This window comes from Siniperca chuatsi, linkage group LG21 (genome assembly GCF_020085105.1).
Source record: "Siniperca chuatsi isolate FFG_IHB_CAS linkage group LG21, ASM2008510v1, whole genome shotgun sequence".
Lineage (NCBI taxonomy): Eukaryota > Metazoa > Chordata > Actinopteri > Centrarchiformes > Sinipercidae > Siniperca > Siniperca chuatsi.
The window spans coordinates 15,874,147-15,897,180 of NC_058062.1; the positions used below are offsets into that span (position 1 = coordinate 15,874,147).

The 23,034-nt window shown below is 38.6% G+C and overlaps 3 protein-coding genes, 3 long non-coding RNA genes, 1 pseudogene and 1 gene segment (V, D, J or C); 5 read left to right on the plus strand and 3 right to left on the minus strand.

Annotated features, from left to right (window-relative positions):
- The window catches only part of LOC122868479, a 253,183-nt gene that overhangs the window by 132,319 nt on the left and 97,830 nt on the right, over positions 1-23,034 (minus strand).
- LOC122868505 overlaps positions 1-23,034 on the minus strand; it is a 249,715-nt gene that overhangs the window by 116,750 nt on the left and 109,931 nt on the right.
- Positions 1-23,034, plus strand: part of LOC122868482 — a gene marked incomplete at its 5' end in the record, with an annotated part of 296,170 nt that overhangs the window by 92,865 nt on the left and 180,271 nt on the right.
- The window catches only part of LOC122868508 (immunoglobulin mu heavy chain-like), a 193,920-nt gene continuing 172,927 nt past the window's right edge, over positions 2,042-23,034 (plus strand). Inside the window, 1 exon segment of the mRNA XM_044180531.1 lies at positions 2,042-2,128. Coding sequence (XP_044036466.1) covers positions 2,089-2,128 — 40 coding nt within the window. The 5' untranslated portion in view covers positions 2,042-2,088.
- LOC122868514 lies at positions 6,736-15,332 on the minus strand. Its single transcript, XR_006376130.1, has 7 exons — positions 15,292-15,332; positions 14,543-14,688; positions 9,354-9,398; positions 8,537-8,664; positions 8,162-8,452; positions 8,019-8,067; positions 6,736-7,240 (listed from the first exon to the last, which is right to left on the minus strand). It is a non-coding gene; the product is annotated as an uncharacterized LOC122868514 (long non-coding RNA).
- On the plus strand, positions 8,194-9,703 carry LOC122868511. Its single transcript, XR_006376126.1, has 3 exons — positions 8,194-8,330; positions 8,603-8,761; positions 8,842-9,703. It is a non-coding gene; the product is annotated as an uncharacterized LOC122868511 (long non-coding RNA).
- Positions 11,084-14,914, plus strand: LOC122868484 (annotated as a pseudogene).
- Positions 15,168-17,870, plus strand: LOC122868518. The gene is made up of 3 exons (XR_006376134.1): positions 15,168-15,209; positions 15,859-16,013; positions 17,142-17,870. It is a non-coding gene; the product is annotated as an uncharacterized LOC122868518 (long non-coding RNA).

Consider the following 23,034-nt stretch of genomic DNA (forward strand, 5'->3'; position numbering starts at 1 on the left):
CACACACACACACACACCTTCTAAATGGTGCTCAGTGCTAAAAGGACCAGTTTGCTGCATACATGTAAACATGCCACAATCAACACAAAAAAGATGCTAAGTGTCAAAGTCAAAACCAAAGAGCTAACATGGACATCTCTGGAGGTAAAATATTTCATTTTTGCCAACGGGATTACTCTTAGTGTGTGTGAGGGTGTGTGTGTGACATGCCACAACCTGAGGGACAGTGAATGACCTACACACACACACACACACACACACACACACACACACACACACACACACACTCTCTCTCTCTCTCTCTCTCTCTCTCTCTCTCTCTCTCTCTCTCTCTCTCATAAAACATAAAATAATGTTGCAGTGTTTAGTTTTTACTTTTTGTATTTGTTTTTTAACTGCAAGTCTACAATTTATTATTATTATTATTATCCCATCTTACTTATCTGTATATATTTTAATATCACAATCTTCTGTTAATGTATGTTTTTATTTTGCTTTGGCAATGTTAACATCTGTTCCCCATGCCAACAAAGTCCAATTGAATTGAACTGAATTAGAAGAGTTGAGTATTTTAATTTATCCATGTTGATTTCATTTAACCTCCACTACAGGAATTATAAGAACAATATGACACATTTTTGATTTATTCATTGTTGTGTATTGGGATGTAAGAGAACATGGGGAAAACATTTATTTTCCTGTTTCCATGCAGTGGGGTGGAAATTAACATGACAAAGACAATTTGAACAGTAGCTCTATCTCTTAAATGGTATGAACAAATATACATATACAGGGAGATGCAAACTTCCTTCTGAGTTGAAAAGACCTGGAGAGACGGTGAAGATGTCATGTATCACATCTGGTTATAGCATGACAAGCTGCTATATTCACTGGATACGACAGAGGCCAGGGAGAGCTCTGGAGTGGATTGGGAGGATGAACACAGGCTCAAACTCTGCTAGCTATGCCAGCTCCTTTCAAAGCCGTTTCATCATGACTGAAGATGTGTCCAGCAGCACTCAGTACCTCGAGGTCAAGAGCCTGACAGCAGAAGATTCTGCTGTTTACTACTGTGCTCGAGATACACAGTGACTGAAGACAGTGGAGCAGCTGCACAAACACCTCCACAGACAACAAACAGCAATGTGATCTTAATGACATCTGGGTTTTCTATGTACTTTGACTTTTTATTTTAAACTCACAAGTAATATTTATTCTCTTTATAATGTTACATTACTCACAGTAATAGACAGAGTTGCTTCAAACAGCATTATTTAATACTAAATTACCCATGTCACATTCACAAACCATAAATTATATAAAAGCAGTTTGAAAAGAGAAACTACCTGAAAAACATTTGATCACAGAGTGAACTTGGCTGCATCAGAAGATATTAAAAAGCTGGAATATCCAAAATCAAGTATACATTCAAAACATTGGTGGATGGTGTAACATGAGAAGAGGACAATAAAGTGATTTTCAAAAATTCCAGTGGATATTGGTGATAAGAGGAAAACTGTAGATTATTTAGCTCATCTGCTGCTCAATATGCTTACAGAGAGCAATCAGAAACCATGATACCAACATACATACATATTTGAAATAATTTGAATAAACCTTGTTTGTAAATGTGTCCGATTTCTGAACTAAAATTAACATTATTCATTTTTATTAAAAGCAAAGTTGGATATGTGTTTATGGTGTTTAAAGCCTGTCAGACAAACTTGAATTGAATTGAATTAACTGACTTGGAGGAATGACTCCTGATCATTGATTCTCCAGTTTCATCAAATGATAAACTGAAAACTGATAACAGTTGCTTCATTTTTGTAAATGCAAGGACAATGCTACAACAAGTGTGTAATGAAATTAAAATATATGTAAAGCAGAGGTGATTTCCAGGCATGTTTTCACTCTGCAGATATAATAACAGTCAACAGACTCTTCTATTGGCTCCAGTTAGACCAACATTGATGCTTCATGTGTTTGATTCTATGCAAACTCAGTGACCTTCCTTGTTACTCAGCTATAAAAACTTCCCATCAGGCTGTCAGTGGAGTTCACAGCACATCAGTTTCAACATCAACCATGTTTTCTGTAGCTCTGCTGCTGCTGTTGGCAGCTGGATGTGAGTCTCTCTGGATTTGTCAAAGCCAACAGTTCTTCTTCTGCAGTTTAACTTGATCATTTGTTACTAAACATTTTCTTTTCTTAACAGAAGTGTGAACAGCTGACACAGCCAGCCTCTGTGACTGTGCAGCCAGGTCAACGTCTGACCATCACCTGTCAGGTCTCTTATTCTCTTGGCGACTACTACACAGCTTGGATCAGACAGCCTGCAGGGAAAGGACTGGAGTGGATTGGAAGCAAATACACTGGTGATTCATCCTACCAAGATTCACTAAAGAACAAGTTCAGTATCGACTTAGACTCTTCCAGCAGCACAGTGACTCTAAACGGACAGAATGTGCAGCCTGAAGACACTGCTGTGTATTACTGTGCCAGAGAGCCACAATAACACAAACCATCAGTAGACCTGAACAAAAACCCTCAGTGCCTGAACACTTGTAACATGAAGCCACCAGAGGAGGAGCCCTCAGACCACTAATGGTTTCAACACCAGCTCACTGTTACAGTAAAGAGGGAAACAGTCTTTAGATTTTATAAATGGTTCTTAATATAATTTAAAAGCAACTGTTTTCATCAATAATACTCTGACATTCACTGATACATCATTGTTTGTACTGGATGTATATATAAGCTTTAAAGTGAGGGAATGAATTCAGCTCATAACTTGCTTTTTAAAGCTCAGCATGTATATTGGCCTCCTTGTGTGTTGCACCATAAGGAAGTGAATAGTGTGTCTGTCAGTTAAAGTTACCTTCTCCAGCAAATGTCAGGTTTATCATTTAAAAACTTGTATCCCCAACCAATCATGAATTTAATTTTAGAGGTTTTCAGCTGAAGATGTGGTCAGAAAATATTCTTGTATGTCCCATCCAAATAATCTACGACAAAATGACTTTTGACGTGACGTTTCCAGGCATTTAGTATTTTACACTTTCCCTGCTCTCAGAAATAACACTCTTTTAAAATACATCACAACTCTTCCTTTATTACAAACACACCATCAGCAATGCTCATGTAATTTGTGACTGTCTGGTGTAGTTTTACAAACCTTAAAAAAGAAACTTGATCAACAACTGCAGAGCTCATTTTAGAATGACAAGTATAATTGCTGTGAGTTTATTATTTCTAAAGTCTAAAGACTTACTTTTATTGATAAAATGATCCTCCCTCTTGGGGGTGAAATGTGATTGTTTAATTTTAATATCAATCCAGAATGTGGGCCTGTGCCCACCCACTAAGGCCCACCCAATCACAGGGTGTCTAATACAAATAGGGTAACAAATTAATGAATGACCAGTCAATAACTACTTTTAGCCATGCTAGCGGCACAGTTTTAGAGGTGGCAATGTCGGCCTGTTGGGCCACCATTTTGGTCCAGACTGAAATATCTCAAAAACTAATGGATGGATTGACATGATTTTGATGATCCCTTGACTTTTCCTCAAGCGCCACCAGCTGGTCAAAGTTTTTACACATCCAGTGAAATATTGCAACATCTGGATGGATTGGCACAAACCTTGGTACAGACTTTCATGGTCCCCAGAGAATGACTGCTACTGACTTTGGTGATCCCTTATCTTTTGATGAAGCACCGTCATCAGGTCAAAACTTCAACTTGTCTACTTTGGTTTATGACCAAATACCTGCACAACTAATGACATTCCCATCGGCCTCATCTGCAGGCAACAATGTGTTTATTGCCAGTTAGTAAATGTTAGCATGCTAAACACTGCTCTATTTTCATAATACTGCTCTATCCTGCGTTTATGCACACTTTATATCCTGCACTTGCTTATTACACTTCTGGTTAGACCTAAACTGCATTTCGTTGCCTTGTACTTGTACCTGTGTAATGACAATAAAGTTGAATCTTATCTAAAAAAGTTAGCATTGCTATTGTGAGCATGTTAGCATCCAGTTTTAACCGCAGTGGACTTGATGAAGTACTGGACGTAAATGTCCCAGTGACAGTTATTTGGCTGCTGTGTTAATGTTGATGAACAAGTTACTCAATTGGAAATGCGTCAGAAACGTTTTAAATTTTTCAGAATTGGACAGATGCTTCTTAGTCAGTAAACATTTACATACAGACAGACAGACAGACAAGTGACATCCAAGTCCAGTCCAGGTCTCTCAGAGAATGCAAAACTCAGATGTCTTCCACCTCTACTTATCTGACTGCAGAGACGACAGTGGACACACAGTTTAACATGATGGACTATAGGACAGGACTGCTGCTTTTAACTCTCTGCTGGGCAGGTGAAGATCTTCACTGATCTTGATTTTACATAGCTTTTATTTTTGTCACCAGCTTATTTCACTTGATGTTTTTTTTATCCTCTTGACAGGTGTTGATGGTCAGACTCTGACAGAATCTGAACCAGTGGTTAAAAGGCCTGGAGAATCTCACAGATTGACCTGTACAGCCTCTGGATTCACATTCAGCAGCTACTGGATGAACTGGGTCAGACAGGCTCCTGGAAAAGGACTGGAGTGGGTTGCACTTATCAGATATGACAGTGGCAGCATCTACTACTCTCAGTCAGTCCAAGGCCGGTTTACCATCTCCAGAGACAACAGCAGACAGCAGCTGTATCTGCAGATGAACAGTCTGAAGACTGAAGATTCTGCTGTTTATTATTGTGCTCGAGACTCACAGTGACTGGAGTTGGTTGAGCAGCTGTACAAAATCCTACAGCACTCAATCGTTCTGGCTGGTAGAGCCCAAGGATGAAGTATTGTTTTGTATTCATTTTCTTTACTTATTGATTGTTTTATATTCTATATTTTTAAATTACATATCTTTTTTAAATAATGGATTATACAAAGTCCTGAAAACTGTTCCTGAGAAATATTATTACTAAACATTAAACACATAAAAAAAACAATAAAAGATAATTTGTTTATAAAAGGGCCAAAGACAGCACAACAATCTGCTTGCCGAAATTAAACTACTACAAATACTAAACATTTCTACAAATTAAGACACAATAATGTCTGTAAATGATGTGGAATCTAAAGTGAGTCATAATATGAGAGTGAAAAATAATGTTGCACTTTCCTTTAAAAAAAAATCCCTAAAGGGCAGTCAGTGTCAAGTTTCTCTCTCCTCTGTTACTAAAAGGAGACACTCAGATCTGGTGTTCTCATTGATCTGAACTGACTGACACTCGAACCCTGGACTGAACCAGAGTTTTATACTCACACCCTTTGTGAGCTCGCTGCACCACAACACTAACAGAACATTTTAAGTGCTGGATCAGCAGTGACTGCAGCTCCATGTGTTCATTTAGTTGGAGTTCACCATCTCACCATCTCTAATAGATTTCAAGATAAACTTCCAGCTTTCAAATGAAAGTGTATGAGACTGACAGAGCAGCTTGTACTGTATAAATGTTCTTTTTAACTACACACCACACATTCTTACTCTCTCTCACACACATGAAAAACTGTCCAAACACACTCAGAAAAGGACAAAGACTGAACAACATCTTTATTGTTGGTGTCTCAGTCTGTTTTTAACTCACTCTCTCTCTCTCAGAGTCCAGCACTCCTCCTTTTCTGACAGATTTAGTTTTGATGTATCAACACTGTATCTCCAAAATCTCCAACTGCTAAAATGCAAATTCACACACTGATGCACAATCCCCACCCATTCTGCCTGCACAATATATATCCTTCATAACAGTCTTTGCAGTTGCAGACTCAGCCAAGCTCCCACCATGACAGTTGTACAAAGTGTCCTCCTCTTGGCTCTCTTTTCAGGTGAGTGCTTCACTCGGTGTCCAGAGGAGGAGGAGGAAAGGAGCTTTGGATGTCTGCTGGCTCCCCGTCATCTAAACTTGTGTCTCTTTCAGCTGCTCAGGGCCAGTCCCTCACCTCCTCAGAGCCAGTGGTCAGCAGAGCTGGAGAACCAGTCACTCTGTCCTGTAAAGTGGAAGGACTTGCTCTGGCTTGGCTGCACTGGATTCGTCAGAAACCAGGGAAAGGACTGGAATGGATCGGACGCATTGATGGCGGAACTGGCACAATATTTGCCCAAAGTCTCCAAGGCCAGTTTTCCATCAGCAAAGACACGTCCAAAAATCTTGTGTATTTAGAGGTGAAGAGTCTAAAACCAGAAGACTCTGCAGTTTATTATTGTGCACGAGAGCCACAGTGACACACCAGACTACAAAGCTGTACAAAAACTGAACAACACACATCTCTGTATGAGAAGCACTGAAGCATGTCAGGACTTTGAAAACACATTTCCCATTGAATGATGGCCAATTAACTATGAAACACACTTCATCATTTTTTTTTGTATTTGTCAGTGTGTTGGGACAGTTTATCATGACTCACAGCAACAGCTGCATTTATAATAAGACAACCAGAAAAAGCTGGATATGTGTTTATGGTGTTTAAAGTAACATGATGAGATGACAATGAAACAATTTCAAAAATTCCAGTGGATATTTGTGATCAGAGGAATGCTGTATATTATTTAGCTCATCTGCTGCTCAATATGCTTACAGGGAGTAATGAGAAACCATGATACCAACATACATACATATTTGAACTAATTTGAATAAACCTTATTTGTAAATGTGTCAGATTTCTGAACTAAAATGAACATTATGAATTTTTATTAAAAGCAAAGTTGGACATGTGTTTATGGTGTTTTAAGCATGTCAGACAAACTTTGAATTAATTGACTTGGAGGAATGACTCCTGATCATTGCTTCTCCAATTTCATCAAATGATAAACTGAAGGCCAAGTCCAATCCAGGTCTCTCCTATCCACTACAGTTAGTGACAAACATGGCAACAGCCAGTTTAACCGCAGTGGACTTGCATCACTTGATGGAGTACTGGACGTAAGTGCCACAGTGACACATTTCCCAATGTGAACTGTGTCCTACAGGCACTCTGTAGCACAATGATTTCATTGCTGAGATGAAATCATTACAGGTAGGCTATAGGACAGGACTGCTGCTTTTAACTCACTGCTGGACAGGTGAAAAAATATCAAAAGATCTTTAGTTGAATCTGTCTTTTGCTCAAGTATAGCTAGTGAATATTTTCTTTTTTGTCTTGACAGGCGTTGATGGTCAGACTCTGACAGAATCTGTTTGTAAAAGAGGAAATATACACAAATGAGACACGTCCTGGACAGGTTGACAGAACACAACCATCTTTCTATATTTTCAAGTTCCCCTCCAGACATGTTTTAAAGTATGTAACATACTCTGCTATGATTAATATTTTGTTTAATATGGGTTTTCCACTTAAAAGTAAAAATAAAAACTCTGACAAGGGGCTGGAAGCACATCTACTCTTCTTATTACCTAGTAGATAGTGGAAGGAAGCTCAGGTCCTGTTTACATCCAAAAACTGCACACTCTACCTTGTTTGCTGTCAAAACTTTCACTTCACTAACTTAGTGCAAACTCTCGCTCTCTGTACTCACAAGCCCGCTCTGCGCTGGAGGTTTCAGGTTTCTTTGCCCGTGGCATTGCTGTTGGCTTTCGAATTTGTGACGTCCCAAATCTACCTTGTTTGAATCCCAGATTTTAGGGAAGTGTACACACATCTCCCCCTTCAGTAGAGGAATGTGAAAACACCTCTCTAGTGACAAACTTTGCACGGAAACAAGTCAGTAAAGTCAAGGTCTGACATTTTAGGGAACTTAAACATAAGAAAAACATATTTTTAGTGGAGGGGATCTTTAAGGATTCACCACTGAGTTACATTGTGTTGAAATGGAAATGAGTTGCAGTCCCCTCTTTAAAACTCTAGAGGGCAGACAAGGACTGTCTGCGTTTTTAATACTGATCCCAGTAATGGAACATTACATGGAACATACATGGATGTAATGGCAGTGAGGAAACCACTAACACACTTACAATTAATATTTTCCTCCATCCTCAGAGTGTCTGTGATGGTTTCCTCACCCTGTCAACACAAATGCAATTTAGTTAAAATGGCTAATCTAACTTTTTCAAGTGCTCATGTGTGTGAATGTGTTGGTCTGTACATGTGTTTCGACCTGTCTTGTTCAGTGAGCGCTGAGAAAAGCTCCACCCTGTGACCATGAAAAAGACAAGCGGTTTGGAAGATGGACTGAATCCTGATACGACTCCTCACTTCTGGCCATAAAATGGCTGAAAGATTCATCACAATACTCAGTTCAGTTGAGCTGTGTGCCATTAATTCATGTAAGAAATGGATCATATGTTGCTTATACTGTTACAAGCTGTGTGCTCGGAATCAGGCACCAAATGCTGGATCCACTCAGTTCTCAGTTTATTTTGTGTGTCTCGTCCAACCAGCCCTGAAACTGCAATTAAAAAACACATATAATGAGCAAATATTCGGCAGAACACTCCTGTAATTAATATCTTAAAATAATAAACAAAAATACCTTCTGAGTAAATAGATCAAATCCCTTCAGTTGATAAATATCAATTTTACTCTTCTTATTTTTCAGCACTGTGAGGCGGAGTCAATGCAAATCTTGATCTCTTCCATCTTTATTTATCTCACTGCAAACTGAGGAAGAGAGACCAAACCACTGACCAGACATGCAACACATTTTCAGAATGACTTTAGCTACATGTTTAATGTTTCTGATGATCATCCATTTCTGGTGAACATAAACTTCTGATTCTTTTTCTGTGTCAAGGTTTCTGATTGGCTCTGCTCTGATCAGACTGCTTTTCTCCCCAGGTGTTTGCAGTCAGACTCTGGCCGAGTCTGAAGCAGTGGTGAAGCGGCATGGAGAATCCCACAAACTGACCTGTACTTATGCAGGAATATCAGATGATGATGCTGCTATCAGCTGGATCAGACAAGCTGAAGGAAAAGGACTGGAGTGGGTTGCCTACATTTCTGCTCCCAGTGGAAGCATTAAAGCTTATTCCACGTCAGTCCAGAATCGCTTCACCATTTCCAGAGACAACAACATGGACCAGGTGTATCTGCAGATGAACAGCCTGACGACTGAAGACTCTGCTGTTTATTATTGTGCTCGAAAGCCACAGTGACACAGGAAGCCACAGAGCTGTACACAAACCACTGCAGATGTGACTGTGACAGTCACTGATAGAAAGTGTTGTAAAACCACTTTATACAAGCTGTTTTTAAAACACCCCCTAATTCAGAATATCTGATGCATTTCCCCACACTATGCTTCTGTCACAGCTTGTCCTAAACTGAAACAAAGAGTGGAGTTTACACACCATCAGGTTGATCATCTCCTGTTATGAGGCTGAGCAGCACTTTATCTGTAAGAACAATAACAAAGAATTATCTTAGTCTTTCTTGACCCCTCATATCTGCTGATGGCTGCCAAAAAGACCAAATTACACAAAGCTCCAATCAAATTTAAACATTCATCATTGCTTTCATATTTCAGTTTGTATTTATCAATTTTATGACATTAATTAAAGTTAGCAGCTAACATAGCGGTCCTATAAGCTGACTCAGTCAAGAATGGGCACCAGAACGGGCAACGGAACCGGGATCAGCAGACTCCCAGTGAACACGGCCAGACCGGGACCGACAGAGGCCAGTTTGACGACAGGGAATACAATTACAATACGAGATGATTTACAGCGGCTCAACCAGGACGGGAGAGGACTGAAAGGGGGGTCGTGCATCAGAGAGGCAGCGACAGCGCGTAGAGCCAGAATATTTTTCACATCTAACGCGGTGGATTAAGGATTTAATTCCACCAAACCAGAGTTGGGGATTGTTGGAACAGTTTAAAGACTAACCAAGACGATTTTTTGCTGAGTTTAATTTTGTTTCTGCAGAGTTTGAATGAAGTGTGTTTTATGATGAGTTAACAAGGCGATTAAGCTGCTCTTAGTTCGGTGAAAAAGAGAAATGTGAATTTAGAAGGTGACGGTTGTATTTTTCTGTTTAATAAGGAAAATAGGTGTAAGAATATTTCTTTTGATGACATTTTGTGAGTTTATTTTGTTTATTTATTGGACTAAAAAATCTAAGAGAGCTTGTGTAACGTAGCAAACTCGCTGCTGGCACACATCTCCCAGCTAGAACTACCTGAGCTGTACTGTCGGACTATCGCCTCTTGAGGCACAAGTGGTATTACAACACAGGACGGGCCGGGGCTAGCAGGTTAGCATGCTAATTTCAGTAGATATCTCTGCAACACAATACACTTACATCATTGACATAACGTCAGAACTGTTACTTCTTCACATTCTGTTGATGAGGTTAGTTCATTTTGTGAATGTTTTTAAATAAAATTCTGGCCAAATCTTATTACCCCTTTAATGTCATTAGCTATATTATTGATTGTTTGTTTTCATTTTGATGTGTTCAAGTCCTCAACACGCTGAGAGTTTAAAAGCTTAGTATTTCTTAGTATTTCTTTATTTTTAAAAAACTATTAAAACTACTTTAAAATGAGAATGTTCTTGTAGTTTTTAAACCAATATAGCTTTTTAAAAGATTATGATGCTACAGTTTTTTCCAACATTATGGTCTGAACAAAGGATGGTAACCACCATTTAGTGGGCTGGTGTTGTATCAATATATTAAAAGTAAATCATTTATATATGTATATATGAGTAATTTTTAATTTCAGTTCTTCAGATTAAAATATATACATAAGCCATGTCATGGTATATTAATGACAGATAATGACAGATTATAAAATAAGTATAATGCAAATTCACCAACTTAAAATCTCAAATATAGTTTTGTTCATTGGAATTTTAAGTTTTGTTTTATTCTCCCTGCTGACAACACAGGTCCCCTGACTCTCCAATGCAGGAAACAGTGTGTGGTTTTTGTATTAGAGTTTTTCACTGTGATGGCTGGGGGACACTGTGATATAGATCCATACAAAAACCTAAGAGCAGTAATCTGACACTCTCCCTTTCTTGTGATGGAAAAACAGGACAGGACAAAATATTTCTCATTGGAATATGAGGTAACTACTGTGTTTATCATTTTTAATAAGCAGCTTTGTAGTTAAAAGTCAGTTAATTAGTAGTTTAAAGTCACAGTTAGTGCAGAGATGTAAATGTCATCTTCCAGTAAATCTTTACTTAAAGAACTGATTAAGAATCAACACAAAACGTGTGCTCACTGGACGACACCAGGATATAAAACTGACCAGGATTTCTGTGTATTTCATACACTTAATGAGCTTTTAACACATTTTTCTGGACCGTGAGGTTTTTGTACAAGCAGTGAGTGGAGATGCAGCACTGTGATTATTTCGACTACTGGGGTCGTGGGACTGAAGTCACAGTATCTTCAGGTAAGACACATTTAAATAATATATTTACTGACTAGTTTATTTTTCTTTTTATAAATGTGATTATTGGTGGTAGAGAAGTTTAGCTCATGGTGTTATTTAGGTTCATACTGATGTTGGACAAACTAGAAAACAGAGCAGACAGATGTTTTTAACGCAGCTGTTTCTTAGAAAGCATTTGAAGAAGTTCTTGTTTGGCATTATCACTTAATGCAGGAGGTGGTTTGAATTGATCTTAAAATGTATTCAGCTGGATTGGAATTGCTGCTGATGAATGTCTGCATCTGTTTATTCACATTATTATTCAATACATTTTATTACTGCGGATATTAATTCTATACCCTGCAGGACCATACCTGCATTTTATTTTGAAAGAAGTTACCGTAAATGTGAACATAGGAATATATATTTTATTTGTGTGTTTAAATACAGGGTCAGTATGTGTTTCAATTAAACAACTGAACACTGAACAAAGACATAATGAAGTACATATTTATATAGTTTGAAGTATATATAATATATCGTTTCTTTTGAAATACCACAGGGACGACTGACTTTTCAAGGACCGTATACATTTGCACTGCAGGCTCAATTGTTCATCATTTAAGTATGAAGGAATCATTTCACATCAAGTGATCTGTAATTCTTCCCAACAACCTTCTTAGGTTTTTAGATTTACTGTTAAACAAAAAAGTAAGTAAAAATAATACAATATATTAATAATTATTACTGTTATAAGGTCTTGATTCCACAAAACAGTGCAGTGGTTTTGGTTTTGAATGTTGGTGGAAGCCGTGGTTTTAACACGCTCAGCTCTACTTTGTTTATTTGCTGAACCCATAAACAAAAAAACAAATAAATACATTTTTTTTTATTGTCTTCAGCTTTATTTTGCATACTGTCAACAGTCATAGTTGTTAGTGTGATAACTTGATGATTTCTGTAACTTGATATATTAACATAATTAATTAATAAATATTTATTACTTTATTAGTTACTATTAAAAATATTTTTTAAAGCTTTTAAAACTCAAATCCTCCTACAATAAGACATTTTCATATTTACAGTGATGTTTTTTTTAAACCCAAAGCATTCCGTATTAAATAAATGAATAATACATTATAAAAATAAGTTGCAAAAATTAAAAAAATAAATAATATATAGTTCGGTTAGAATAGTTATATTATTGTAGTTATTTGTATGATTATATATTTAACATTGAACACTTTGGGTCTCCTAATCATTAGCTTTTAGATGAACAATTGATTATCTGTGATATTTATGTGAATTTGTATTTATATGATTTTAAACTTTAAAGACCGACTCTGTTCCCTTTGGTTCAGTGCAACTCTGGGAGATAAAATGAGCAGATGTCTCTCTCTTCAGTTTCATCATGCAAACAGGCAACAGTCACAGTCGGTGTGCTGCTGTCCTGCAGATGATTTTTCCACTAGCCTTTATATTACCATTCACTTATTAAGCATCATTAAGTAAACCATAAAGTATTTATTTCTAAGATGATTTAGATAAACATACCGTTGCTGCTTTGAAAGAGTAAAGAATTTTATGTTTCCGCAGCAGTATTTTAATATTAACAATGATACTGGTACTGTTTAAATTGATTTATAGTGATTACATGGTTATAAAGAGGAGCATGTTATTCTCTATATTAATATTTGTAATCTGCTTTTAGACAAGCTATTGATCATCTGTGTTCTTTAATTTACCTTTATTGGTATTTACAAGATTTAATACTTTCACAGTAACAGCTGCATCACCGACTCTGTTCCCTTTGGTTCAGTGCAACTCTGGGCCTGCAAATAAAATCACTGTTGGTTGTCATGCACGCAACTTCTACCCAAAGAGTCTTACTTTCCAGTGGACAGATGCCAGTGGGACCGCCCTGACGTCTGTGAATTATCCTCCAGCAGAGAAAAACAACAAATATACAGGAGTCAGTTTGGTCCAAGTATCCAAATCTGACTGGGATTCATTTAAGTCTATAAATTGTTCCGTGACTCACCCTGGAGGCCCCAACACTGTTAAAGTGGAAAGTATGTGATTTTTAACTTACTATCATGGCTCTCTTATGCATCACTTTGTTCATATTTTTATTTTGCAATGTTCAGTAATAATTTCTGTTTCTCATGTTTATCCTCATCTGTCTGGTATTTTACATTCTGTTGTCAAAATTATAAAATGAATAATTACAGACTGATGTCAATTAAAACGGGTATCTCTATTTCTGCTCTTTCTTGCTTAGAGGCCTAATTTCCTCCAAAAGTGACTTTGCTATCAGTGCCAAGTGAAGACACTCAGGCCCTGGTGTGTACAAGTGAGGGTTTTCTTCCAAAAGAATTGACAGTCAAATGGAAAAAGAATGCAAACTCTGTAACTGGCTTCACTAACTGGGCGCCCCAAATAATCGGAGGCGTATATTCAGCTGTCAGCGTCCTGAAGGTCAAGAACACAGACTGGGACAGTAAAGCTGTTTACACATGTGAGGTGACGCACCGAGAAACAACATATACAAAGAAGGCCTCAAAAGGTACAGGGCTACTACAGTCATTAATAATACTGCTGTGCTGTAACTCAGAGTAAGCTGTTAGTGACATTATAGTACACAGTATTCTCAAAAATAGAGTTTTTACTGTTGCACTGAACGTCCAGATGTTAAGAAATGGTTTCCTCTGTTGCTCTCTTTTATGTAGCTCCTATCACAGTGACACTGAACCAACCAAGTCCCAAAGAAATGTTTAACAAAAAACAGGCAGAGTTGGAGTGTATCATTACTGGACAGGACCATTGTAAATGAAATTAAAGTCACTTGGCAAATTGATGGACAAGATATGACCGACAACATTAAGGAAAGAACAAAGTCTGTTGATGGTCAGCGCATCAAAACCAGCACGATGACTCGTAGTCGCACTGAGTGGCAGAGAGTCAACAAAGTGTGCTGTTCTGCCATTAGAGACGATATGACACCAGTTATTCAAGATCTGACTGTCCACAAAGGAGGTATGTTACTGAGGGATGGAGACTCACTGGTAGAACAGTAATCTGTAAGTCTGGGGAGGCAGCCAATTTACACACACAAACACGTCATAATCTATGTATAGCAAACATAAAGCTTACATATGAACCTCGCTGGTGTTTCTTTCAGATGGGCGTGAGCCAAACGTGATAGTCCACGTCCTCACAGAGGAGGACATCAACAAAGGAGCTGAGGTCACTCTGGTGTGTCTGGTCTCCAGTCCTGTGCTGCAGGATTACTACATCGCCTGGTCAGAACGTATTGAAAACAGCTCCAACAAATATACTGATGGCATTAACTTCCCCCCACAGAAGACCCAACATGGCTACTCCATTACAAGTGTTTACACCACCACCAAGGAAAAGTGGAACAAGCACAACATGTTCAACTGCCACGTCTATCCTGCTGGCAGCAATGACTCCATGGAACCCCAAGGAGTGTCCCAGGGTAACTCGATTGAATGTAGAAAATAGTAGATTCAGCTTTAAACGTAGTATTGTGTGCTGATGTGTTGCTCTATCTGTGTGTGTACTCTCTGCCATGGGAACCTGTGCACTCTGTGATGTCATCCGTCTTTGTGATTGTAAAAATAACAGTCAACATGTCAATTTTGTCTTGTCATCATATTGTGTTCCAATCTGTCTTTGTCTGTCTTAAGGGGTGTTGTATGGAGGTATGTGGACCCAAAAGCAGATGACGAGGAAGCGGAAGTAGCTGGATAACTACCGTGTTTATTGTGGGGTGGAATGCAGGCAAGAACAGGCAGAGGTGAGCAGACAGGTAATGAGCAGACAAAATCCAAAATCCAAACAAGGTCCACCAGAGAACAAAGAATCCAAGATAAACTCACAATCAAGGGCTCGGCAAGGAACAACACCATGTGTACAACAATGATCCAACACAGAACAAAGAAAAGACCAAGACTAAATACCCTAGGGAGGTGAGACAACGAGACACAGGTGCAAACAATCAAGGGAGGACCAACAATCAAAACTGGAGGGAAAACACAGACAGGAAGTAAAAACACAAGACACACAAGGGAAGAAGAATACTACCAAAATAAAACAGGAAGTGATAACACCAAAACTACCACATTGTCTAACAGCTTGAGAAGTGTGCTGACTGTTTCAAATAAATGTTGCATGGAGACACTTTTGTTACATATTCATGAATGACTTCAATATTTAAAAACTAACTGAAACGCAAGCATGAAGTCACAGTAGTATACTGTACTGTTCAACTGGAGAAACGTCCACAGACGACGTGCGATCAAAGAGTGGATAATGCTCGATTCCACTTTATGAGCACTATTCAAGAGAGACAAAGACATCTATATGTTATCTTAATATAAAAGCATTGTTAACACACAAACACACACACACCTCTCATCTAACCACCTATACCTTCCTCCTCTTAGATTTTCCTCCAGAGTCAAAACTGGGTTTTGCTCTGAGCTGCACAGAGGATGCTATTGAAGAGGATGAGTTCAGCAGTCTGTGGTCCACAACCTCCTCCTTCATATTCCTCTTCATATCCTCTCTCTTCTATAGCATGATATTCAACCTGGTCAAGGTAAACATGCAGGCTTTTTCTGCATTTCAGTTATTCTAAGGACTAAAGACTGTACAAGATATAATACAGGATTTATATATTCACTGAAAATAAGTAAACAGTTTGACCAAGGACGGTACAAGTTAGAAAATAAAGCCCAGGCATGTAAACAATAAAAATGCCACATGAAGGAGAGACAATTTTGACTGATTCATCTTTGCATAGTTTTTCTGTGGGTGCGACAGTTTCTTCCCATCTGCACAGACAAGAATGTGCAGGAGAAGAAAAGACCAGAGATATGAATGTGAAAGTTAGTGTTTTTCTGTCTGTGCTTGTGATGGACTGCCAACTTTTCCAGATTTGTCCAGTGTGTGCAGTGCACATGATCCTGAAAAGGGAGACCATTGTAATGCAAATCAATGCATGAATTTAGTTTAATAAAGTTAGACAAAAGAGACAAAAAATAAGAAAAAATCAAATATATATTTGATTATCAGCAATATCTGAAAAGTTACCTGGCACCAAATCATTCTCTCTGACTGCTGAATTGCTCTCTCTGGCTAGAACAAACCTCATGTTGAGAAACATGTGGTATTACAGGTGTATTGTGTTGATTTGGATGGACACAATCACACAGTAAAGTGGTGTGAAATGCATCACGTTCAGTTCACTAGCTCTGTTCTGAACAGAGTTTATTGGCACAGCCAACCAGCTCAGGTGAGACTGATCAACATTTAGCAGCAGCAGAGTGGAGAGCGTCTCCAACCACAGAAAATGTGCTGGTTTGTTTTAATGCTCCAATGCACAAACTGATATATCAACACTTGAATTGAACACATTAGAGATGCCATCGTTAAGTAACAAATCACAGGCAGTTCCAGTTTCCGGGTGTATGAAGATAAACCTTTTTTTCACCATTCATCCGGTCCAGCAGTTAATATAATTGTTATAGAACACCAGTCGCCTGCAGCAAACCTGCTGGCCACAACTATCTGCTGTACTGAAGACACAGAGATCGTTTGGGGGTCAATCCTCCAGCTGGGTGAAACTCCAGATTGAAGTGATCAGTCAAACCTCACCACTGTTTAACACTCTGTATTTGACAAGTGAATATAATATATTGATTTTAATTGTTTGATTTTTTTTCAGATGAAGAGACGATGGATGCACAGCGCAGACGACTACAGATCTTCATTTCTTTTTTGTCTTTTTTAAAACATGTACATTATCGATGATCTACTGTACATCTGCTAAATGAAATGGTCGTCATATATAATGATTAACTAAACACTGAAAATGGATTTCTCTGTAACCTGTAGAAAAATCAAAAATACAACTGCAATTGTTAATTGTTGATATGAATACATTTGGATTGTTGTTACATTATGATTACAGAAGTTCTTGATTACTTTTCATTAAAATGTGTTAGTGAAGTGTAGCATTAACTTGTCATTGATATGTAAATAACAAATTGTACTGTAGTAGAAACAGAAATCTTTGCTTTTCATGTTTGGTCATTTTGTTGATCATATTTGCTTTCATCATTAATTCGATAGATATGATACTTACAATAGATGAGATTTGTACAGACACAAACATTAAAGGGAGTATGAATATGAGTCATAGTGTGCTTGTGATTAATATAAAAAGCTTCTGAGGATTTTGTTCACAACATCTAAAATAACACCACATCAAGTCAATGTACCGTAAACTTCTGTTATCAGTTAAGCTCTGAAGGTTTTTCAATTTCCTGGAGTTTCTAAACATATCATCTTTAGAGAGTCACTTCCCCTCTCTCTGCACCTCTGGGACCACACCTGTAGCAGTGAAACTTTGTAGAAACCGTCAGAGCTACGAATAAACTTCCTCGAAGCAAGAGTCTCATCTTTCACTGTGTTTATTTGCATATCAGCATGTATCCAGGCGTGAAGCGGCACACATGCACACAGCAGACACACATCCTCACACACAAAGGCAACACAAACTATCTTCAGAAAAGTGTCATCGTAAGCATTTTTCACAACTGTGAAACACCGTGATGAAGCCGGATAAATTAACAGAGATATCAAATACAGGTACAAGTATATTTGTGTGTTATGTTGTTTGTTCTGCTGTACGCTGCAGAGCTGTAAGTTCATGGCGGATATAGAGATGGATAGTTTCATATCAGCGTTCTTCTTGGTATCTACAGCATCATGGCAGCACACAGCAGAAGGAGCTGGAAGCCTTTGGGATCTTGTGTGATGAGTTTGGCCTTGAAACTAGTTCCTTGTAGTTCCATCTGAGGAGTGTCACTCATTGCCACTGCTTGACTGACTGGGATATTATAAGAGGCTGCAGAGTCGAGAACGTGTAGGCGGCAGTTAAAATGTTACAACTCCTCATCATCCTCACCAGGTGCATTTATAGCATCCTCAGCAGATTAGGGAGGAGAACCGAGAACTGTTGCTGCTATACTGCTATCAAATACTGCTATCAGTATTTGAACATGATTCACTTTAATTCATTCTAACATAGCTGATGAGCACTTTCAGGCTGCCAACTGTATCATCTCTCCCCCTGTGTTTCTTGCTGGTCCCTGATTAGTTGCACATGTCAGGTGGTTACTTCAAACAGAGGATAAAGACAGGATCAAAAGCTCTAAATTGTGGGTGCACTTTAGTAAACTGAATGAAGACACAGCAGAGCAATATATATATATATATATTTTAAAAAGTAGTTGCGTTTAAGGGCAGTAACAACATAATGAAAGATTTTGAGAAACTGAATATCATAAATTTGCAGAAATGTGGCGTTTAAGCACATTTACTGTATCATCTTTATTTTTATCTTTATTAATTATTTGTTCACTCACCATATATTCCATTATTATATTTTTTACCCTCTTTTGCCGCTTGAATTAACCACAGCGATTTTGAAAGGCCCATCTAATATATTTTTATCTAGGTTACTTTTAACTACTAGGAGCTGATAGATGACCTACTTCTTCTAAACTAATTCAATACATGTGTTTATGTATTTCAATCATTATAGTTATTTGTTTATTATTATTAAATTAGTATATTATTTTTGCTGACACCGCCCGTCAGCAATCGGAGCTGACGAAAGCAGACTTCATCCGCCTCTTTGACCTGCTCAACAGCACCGGAAAGCATGCTTTCATTTCGGGTCCTACACTGGGTCGGGGAATTGGCCGTTTTAGCAGGATCCTCAGCCTTCATACCTGGCTCCAGTCTGTCTGCAGCACCCATGACGTTGGTTTTATTCACAACTTTAACTTATTCTGGGATCGTTCTTCCTTGTTTGCACGAGATGGTCTTCACCCAAACAAGTCAGGTAGTCGCATGCTGGCGGCTAACCTGCAGCACGCTGGGCTGTCCTCCTCACGTAGTTGACTATTTACATCACCTGTTTCCCCTCGCTCTTCCTCTTCTCTGCCCACCATTAACAGCCACGTACCCTCTGCTGTCACTACCTCCCCCTTGTGGACTGATCATAGTGCTGCTATCTGGAGCCCGGATCCCTCTAGTGCCACTTTAAACATTCCTGTGGTAATTTTGGACAGGTCCTTAATGCGAAACAGACACAGCCGACACAGCGACAATAATAACTTAATAAAGATCCGGGCCAGAACCCGACCTCCAGTCTCAACATCAAATCTGAACCAGCACAGACTTTTTAAAATGGCTCTTCTGAATGTAAGATCCCTCTCTAACAAAACGTTTATTTTAAATGACTTTATCTCTTCCACCGAGTTAGACTTTATATTTTTAACTGAATCCTGGTTACGTCCTGGTGATCACAGTCAGCTGGCTGAATTGTGCCCTCCTGATTATGACTGCTTTAGTTGCCCTAGGGTCTGTGGTCGAGGTGGGGGCCTTGTTACTGTCTATAGGAAGCATTTTAAGTGTGACCTCATAGCTTGCAATGATTTTCCCTCTTTTGAAGTGCTCATGTTTAAACTTGGTGGCCCTCCCCGGTCATATTTGCTATTATTTATCGCCCCCCTAAACCAGCTGGCTCCTTCTTGTTGGAACTCCCTGAGTTTTTATCCAGTCTTGTGTTAAATTATGATAGAATTGTTCTTTGTGGTGATTTTAATATTCACGTTGACAACTCCTCTAATGCCCTCGCTGCTGATTTCTTAAATATCACTAACTCTTTCAACTTACAACAACATGTGTCTGGCCAAACTCATTCCCGTGGCCACACCTTAGACCTAGTCTTTAGTCTGGACCTGAAAACCCCATCTGTGTAAACCAGGGACATGTTTGTATCTGATCACCTATGCATTTTTTTCAACTGTGAATTAGAGGCTACCAGTACTGTCTTATCCCGCTCTAAGTACACATGCGTCCTTAATGAGCATAGTGCCTCAAAATTCTGTACACTGTTCAATTCTCCTGGCAGTGTGTTTCCCGATTCCTCCAACACCAACGATTTGGTTGATTTTTTTTAACTACCTGTGTTCTTCAACCTTAGATCTCATAGCTCCTCTTAAAAATTGACAAAACTCAAAGACTAGAAAACAGCCATCGTTAAATGACAGTATTCGAAGCTGTAAAAAGAATTGCAGAAGAGCAGAACGCAGATGGAAGAAATCAGGTCTCCAGGTCCACTTTGTGGCCATGAAAGAGTTATTACGCCTTTATAATAGGATGGTGAAGGATGCAAGAACATGCCATTTCTCTGCACTTATTTCTGCCTATCAGCACAATCCCAGATTCCTGTTTAAGACTGTGGATCAGTTAGTTAACCCTGCCTCTCCTTGTGCCCCTGCTGAGTGTGATGCTGATTGTGAAAAGTTTCTTTTGCACTTTGCTGGAAAGGTGGAGTTAATAAGATCTGATATCACCCCCAATCCTGCCTTTTTAGATGTGGATCACCCGCTCAGGGCTTCCTTGAGCAATTTTTCTGCTGTTACTCTGCCCGAACTCGCAGACATCATGTCTCTTATGAGAGTATCCTCCAGCCCTCTGGACAAAATCCCAACTAGGTTTCTATTGGAAGTTATGGATTGTATTGCGCCCCTTTTACAAATTATTTTTAACAGCTCGCTGTCTACTGGCTTTCTTTAAAACAGCTTGTGTCCAGCCAGTCTTAAAAAAACCTGGGCTTGATCCCACCCTCCTGGATAACTACCGCCCAATATCCAAATTGCCTTTTATTTCAAAGATTCTCGAAAAACTTGTATCTAAGCAGCTCCTTGCTGCTGTGGAAAACAATAATACCTTTGAAAAGTTCCAATCTGGCTTTCGTCAACACCACAGCACTGAGACAGCCCTTCTCAAAGTCACTAATGACCTTTTAATGAATGCAGACGCAGGCATGTGCTCAATTCTTGTGCTGTTGGACATAAGTTCTGCCTTTGATACAGTTGATCATGGCATTCTTTTAGACAGACTGAGGCACTGGGTGTGCATATCTGGCACTGCACTAGACTGGTTCGCATCTTATCTGTCCAATAGGAAATTCTGTGTTAGGATTAATAACTTCAAGTCATCCTTTTCCCATATCAAGTATGGTGTGCCTCAAGGTTCAATTCTGGGACCAATATTGTTCTCCTTATACATGCTTCCTTGGGTGATGTAATCCGCAGACATGGTATTTCTTTTCATTGTTATGCGGATGACACACAGTTGTACCTCTCTGTCAAGCCCACTGACCTTAGTATGCTGAGTTCTCTGCAGGACTGCCTGTCTGACATAAAAAATTGGATGTCGATAAATTTTCTTCAGCTCAACTCAAATAAAACTGAAATCCTTGTTATTGGGCCCCAACACATCACTAAACAAATACTGCCATCCACTGGTAACCTGTCACAACATATCAAGCCTGTTGCACGAAATCTTGGTGTCCTGTTTGATAGCAATTTATGTTTTGAGCAACATATCACTAAGCTTGTCCAATCATGTTTCTATCAGCTCAGAAATATTGCAAAAATACGATCTATTTTAAATCTTAGTGATGCAGAAACTGTTGTGCATGCTTTTATCTCCTCACGCCTTGATTATTGTAACAGCCTGTTCACTTGTCTTAATCAAAAACTCTGACACGACTGCAGACTGTACAAAACTCAGCTGCTAGGCTGTTAACCAGGACCAAGAAGTATGACCACATAACACCTGTTTTAGCCTCTTTACACTGGCTCCCTGTTGGTTTTAGGATTGATTTTAAGATCTTGTTGATTACTTTTAAGGCTCTTCATGGCCTGGCCCCAGATTATATTTTAGACCTTGTAATCCCTCATGAACCTTCACGTAGTTTGAGATCTTCGGGCAGGGGTCTCCTGTCTGTTCCTGAGTCCAGGATGAAAACTAAGGGGGACAGAGCTTTTACTATCAGGGCACCGAGGCTCTGGAACAACTTGCCCGAAGAAATTAGGTTGTCTGAGTCAGTGTCTTCGTTTAAGTCTCATTTCAAAACACATTTTTATCTGAAAGCATATCCTGATTTTACCTGAACTAGCTGTTTATTTTACTGTTTATTTTATTGCTTTTCTGTATTTCATGTGTTTTATTTCTTTATATTTCGTCATTCACTGTGTTATTTTATTTTTCTTGTTGTGAAGCACTTTGTACTTTGTTTTGATAAGTGCTCTATAAATAAAGTTTTATTATTATTATTATTATTATTATTATTATTATTATTATTATTATTATTATTATTATTATGTTATAAAATAATACTTTATTTAAAAATAAGATGTTGTAGTCCCTCATTCGTCCAGGAATGTTCCATCATAGAAAAGGTTTCAAGACGTTTTGGCTCCCATCCAGAAGTCATTCTCAATTGTGAAAATGGTCTGAGAACTCAGAAATTTAAGCTACTCTGTGTTGCTTAGGCCCTGCCCTCAGGGAGGAGTCTTCCTGAGTTTCTGCTGTTTACCCTGCCTAGTTTCACCTGAAATTGACCTTCTTTTGTTTCCATGATGTGTCCAGATGACTACGACTGAAACCTTTTCTACGATTTATTTAAAAATATCACAATGACTTCGTGTCATTCTTGAGAATAATATCAAGCTACCAGATGAAAAATTTCA